This window comes from Rhincodon typus, chromosome 41 (genome assembly GCF_021869965.1).
Source record: "Rhincodon typus isolate 14 chromosome 41, sRhiTyp1.1, whole genome shotgun sequence".
In the NCBI taxonomy this organism is placed as follows: Eukaryota; Metazoa; Chordata; class Chondrichthyes; order Orectolobiformes; family Rhincodontidae; genus Rhincodon; species Rhincodon typus.
This window is the reverse complement of record NC_063372.1, coordinates 9,918,273-9,922,910: the sequence shown is the minus strand read 5'-3', so window position 1 is coordinate 9,922,910 and position 4,638 is coordinate 9,918,273. Positions and strand designations below refer to the sequence as shown.

At 47.5% G+C, this 4,638-nt stretch overlaps 1 protein-coding gene across 1 annotated transcript in view; it reads left to right on the top strand.

Moving 5' to 3' along the window:
- The window catches only part of LOC109926153 (integrin alpha-7-like), a 181,105-nt gene that overhangs the window by 135,869 nt on the left and 40,598 nt on the right, over positions 1 to 4,638 (top strand). The window contains exon 5 of the mRNA XM_048618867.1: positions 2,051 to 2,182. Within this exon, the coding sequence (XP_048474824.1) occupies positions 2,051 to 2,182 (132 nt within the window). The remainder of the gene's footprint in view (positions 1 to 2,050; positions 2,183 to 4,638) is intronic.

The window sequence follows — 4,638 nt, the reverse complement described above, 5'->3', positions numbered from 1 at the left end:
ACTGCCCACCACTTAACCTGGGCAACCACTATCACCCAGTAGATGGTGCGAGCTCTTCCCCAACGCTGTTGACGTTGATTCTAAGGGCACCAATTCAAGTACCGTGCCGGGCTGTTGTGTCCCGAGCGATTGAAAAGCCGATAGAAGCTGCAACTTGAGCCGTGCCACCTCCGTCTGTGGTGGTTGCACAGATATTTGCTGACTGCAAACACTCAGATAACCATTGGAAAAGAGGAGGCTTTGGGCAGCCTCAGTTGGATCGTCCCTTGCCTAAGGTCCCTAAAGACATTAACCCGAGAGAGCACTTGCTACACCTGGCAAGGATTGTGTGGCACCTTGTGCCCTGTGCCTGTCTCTGCCCAGCCACAGTTACTCCCACTGGCACTCCGAGCCTGCTGAAGATACTAGGCTGAAGTGCAGGACATGCCTTCATTCTAGAAGCGTGCTTCCACGTGTCAGATTGGTGGACTTCCTTTCCATGGCAACTGTGGAAACATAAAGCTGCCTGAATTCCAGAGGGGACCTGGATGGTCGCTTTGTTGACAGAATTCCTGCAGGCCCGAATAACCAAGGCAGTGAATTGTCCTCTCAGCCTTTAGATCTTGGTTTGATTCTGTGCCAAACTAATGGCGTCCCGCGTCTGCTCTCCCTCCGAGGGCTGTACAAAATGGGCTCAGTGCAGTTTTGACCCTGGTTCCATTGGCTCAATGGGCATCCTAAATCAGAGAACGCTGCGGGTCACTGGCACTGAAGGTGGCAGCCTGGTATTGGTATGTGCTTTCTGAGCTTGATCTGAATGGCACATTATTGGGCAGTCTAGAGAGAGGTTTACTTTGCATCAGACCTAAACGCACAAGTGTTTGCCTTGGCCAGCACTGAAACCTTCACTTAAAAAAACAACAGACAAGGTCATTGCCTGTCAACAGCTATGAGTTCCAAATCATGATTTAAGAGCGACACAAGTACAAGTCCATTTGAAATAGTTGTGAACGAAGAGATGTGTTGCAAGGGACTATACCCTGTGATGAGCTATGCCCTGGAGGTTGGCATTAACTCTGTCCAGAAGGACCTGTGCTGGCATGGATTCTGACTGTTCATTCCCAGAGCTGTCTGCTTTGCTCTTCAGTTGTGGAGAAGGGCTGTTTATGTTAGATATTCAAGTAGGAATAATTATTCGGGTTGCCCTGTGTACCCATTTTGCTTTGAAGTAACATTTTACCAACTACGTTCTTGGAGCAAACTTTTAAAAGGCAAGCTTTGTACGAGGTGAGACTTATTTAAAGAGAAATATGCCAACAAGATGGTGGAGATGGTAGAAAAGCTACCGTCAGTCTTGGTACGGTGCAAATTTCGAGGGTTCCCCACCAAACATTGACAAACAGCTGAGAATTCCCACAAGCTGGTGATTTACATGGAGGGAATCCCTTCCCAACGGAAAACAGCGCTCCATCATTTCAAAAGACAAAAGCGTAGTTGGTTGCATTGAGAAGATCATTGGTGAAGTCGTGGAGCCAATATTGGAGGGGGTGGGTGTGGGTCATGGCTGCTCCAATCATCTTGAGGCTGGGCAGTGCCACTCTAGAGGACCCACCTCTGTTTCGCACCCAGGAACTTCCTGTTGCCCATCATCTTTGAGATCAAGGTTGGGCCTGCAAGCCTTGGCAAAGTTAGCTTTTTGAGTAAGTTGCCATTCTCTGGTCCCTCCCCTGGTCTGCTTCCTTGATCCCCCTCTTGCAAATTTAGTCAATTCACGAGTCTAGTCCCAGAGATACCTCTTGCACTGGCATCTTGGCCAACAGGGAAAGAAGCTTTCCCGATCCGTGATGACTTTGTTGGGAATTCTCTATGGCCGAACTGGAGTGTGGTGAACCTAGTTTTGAAACCAATGGATTAGGTGCGAGGGCCTGGTTGACCCTATAAGCCTGAGGTAGAGGCCCTGCCTGGAATCCAGGTCCCAATTTGAACTGTGTACTGTCGCTAGTGTTGCAAAGTTAAGCTTTGTTTTCTCTGCTCATTTTTTATTGTTTCACCTAACTCTCAATATTTTTAGGTAATGTTCGGACAGAACTGTTGAGTCATTCTTTGGTTCACTTGGGCATCTATGACGACGGTCCATATGAAGCGGGTGATGAAAGAAAGCAGGACGCTAATCTGATTCCTGTACCTGCCAATAGTTACTTAGGTAGGATACCTATGCAGTGCAGACAGAGAGAGGTGACTGAAGGGTACTCCAAAACAGCTGAGGATTCCATTTTGGTTAAACAGAATCATAATTCACCTCCAACCAGATTCATCTCCAGAATAAGATCGACTTCCCACTCTGATCAAAGGCATGAACTTTGATTCTGTCTCCCCTCCCCCCCCAATTAACATGGTGCCCCAACTTTGCTTCACAGGAACAGGTGAATCGTAGAGTACGGATGCCACCTGCAATGGGTTCGCGCTGGTACCAGGCTAATCACTTCCATACCCAAGGCCCATATTTGCCTCGCTTTTGCGAGTCACATCACAATGCATTGTGCTCGCACCATGCCAACCCCTGCACCCACACTTCCACTTAAGGCTATTGACTTCCTGCTCAAGCTTTGCACAGTGCCCACTGTAGCACCTTTGCAGCAGAGCCTGTTGCCCCTTTGGCAGTGCCATTTTGCAACTTCCTGGGAACAGGAACTGCAATGGAGGTTAACACAGGCTGTCTTGAGCAGCAAATGAATTCCTGCGTGTTTGCACAGTGATTTTTTTTTGTTTTGGTTTTTACTAGTGATTGAAAGGTTATCTACATGACTGTTTAACCTTGAGACGAACCCTCAGTTGCTCATTCAGTCACTTCCCTCTGTCGTGCCTTATCTTTTTGATTCTAACTCGTCTTCTTCTTCTCCCTTCTTCTTCCCCTCCCCATTCATCTTGAATGCACAGGTTTATTATTTCTGACAACCACCAGTAGTTCAGACCCTGATCAGTTGGTTTACAAGACACCGGACCCTGCTGAGAAACCAGCGCGGAGTTCTCACGACGTAGCGCAACATAGTTACTTAGGTTTGTAAGTGCGCATGTGGCAGGGAAAGTGTGCAGCCAATTCCCTCTTGTGTCTAGTATATGTGTCCGAAACATTTTTGTGAGGGCAAAAGAAAGGTCGAAACCCAAATCCATGTTTGTTGTGTTTCATTTACAAGCCTCCACATTTCTGCACACTTTGATGGCCACATGAACTTCACTGCTTCCTGTTGGTCAGGTTCCATAGAGTAACACAGAAGCCGAACGGTCAGTCAAAATCAAGATGGCCACTTTCGGTCAACATTGTAACCGCCTGCCACAACGGAGCTTCTCTATCATAGCAACGGGGTATTTTAAATCCAGCTAAGTGGATGGAGAGGTGGCAGTCAGATAATATTTTGGGACAGCAATCATTTTCTGATGTTTGGAGATGCGTAAAGGTGGTTCTGGTTGCTGACATCCAGGGTTTCTATGCGACATGGGAAAACAACAAGTCACGTTCTTGATCAGGCCTGTTTTATTCCCATTGAACAAAGGGGAATTTGTTTGTGCGACTCATTTAGGAAATGGATATAAATAGAGCCAGCTCAGCCCAGACGCCATCAAGCCTGTAAGGAGGAAGTCTTTGAAGTTCCAGCTTCCTTGACAGGTGTCAGATAATTGCCAGGGAAGCCCTTAAACCCATGTCCGCAAGGAAGCTGCCTTGTTATGAGTGGCATTATAAATGCTGAAGGAGCCACCGGGAAGCAGTGATGTTGTGTGTGAGTTGTGTGTACAGCCTGCAACACTGTAACAGACTGCCGAATTGACTTTAACGAGCCATTCGATCCAAGCTCTGGTGACACCAGAGGAGTGTTTGTGCATTAGTTGGAAGCCATCCCAGTCAAAAAACAACTCCACTCAATTCCGGTAGTCCATTACACAGTTGGCTGTCAGAGTGTATGGCCTGCCTGTCATTGTGTCTACAGGAGTGCTTTCCATTGTTCTGCATGCGATGGCACCGGAGTAACACGAGTGTGCCATGGTTCAGTGCCCGCTCTCAGCACTGAACCCTGGTGCCTTCCACATGGAAAGGGCGGGTGAAAGAAATGTGTCTTTAAGCATTTCAAGGTTGGTCACTTGAAATACGATATTGGGAAATCTTTCGGAACCACTCCCGAGTATATGTGGCACATTAACATAGTCATACGTTCCACACAATAGATTTATTGGTGGGAGTCTGGGGAGGGGTCCTTGTGCATGAAGGACTGAAAGTTAACATGCAGGCATAGCACGCGATGAGAGTCGCAAATGTGATAATTGGTGTAGCGTAGCAATGTTGGAGTTAAAGGAAATGCAGCTGCATTTCAACAGGGCATTGGTGAGACCCCATTGGGAGCACTGTGGGCAGTCTTTCTTTTAGAGGGGGTGCAAGGAAGGGCCATTAGATTGCTTTCTTAGCTGAGAGAGTTGTCCTATGAGCAGAGATTGAGTGGAATGGATCTGTGTTTGTGGAGTTTAGAGGAATGAGAGGTGATCTCATTGAAGCACATAATATTTGTAGAGGGTTTAACCAGGCTAGATGCTGTGAGGCTTCTTCCCCAGGCAGGGCAGTCTGGAACTAAGGGGCATCAACTAACGATGAAGGGATGGCCATGTCAGACT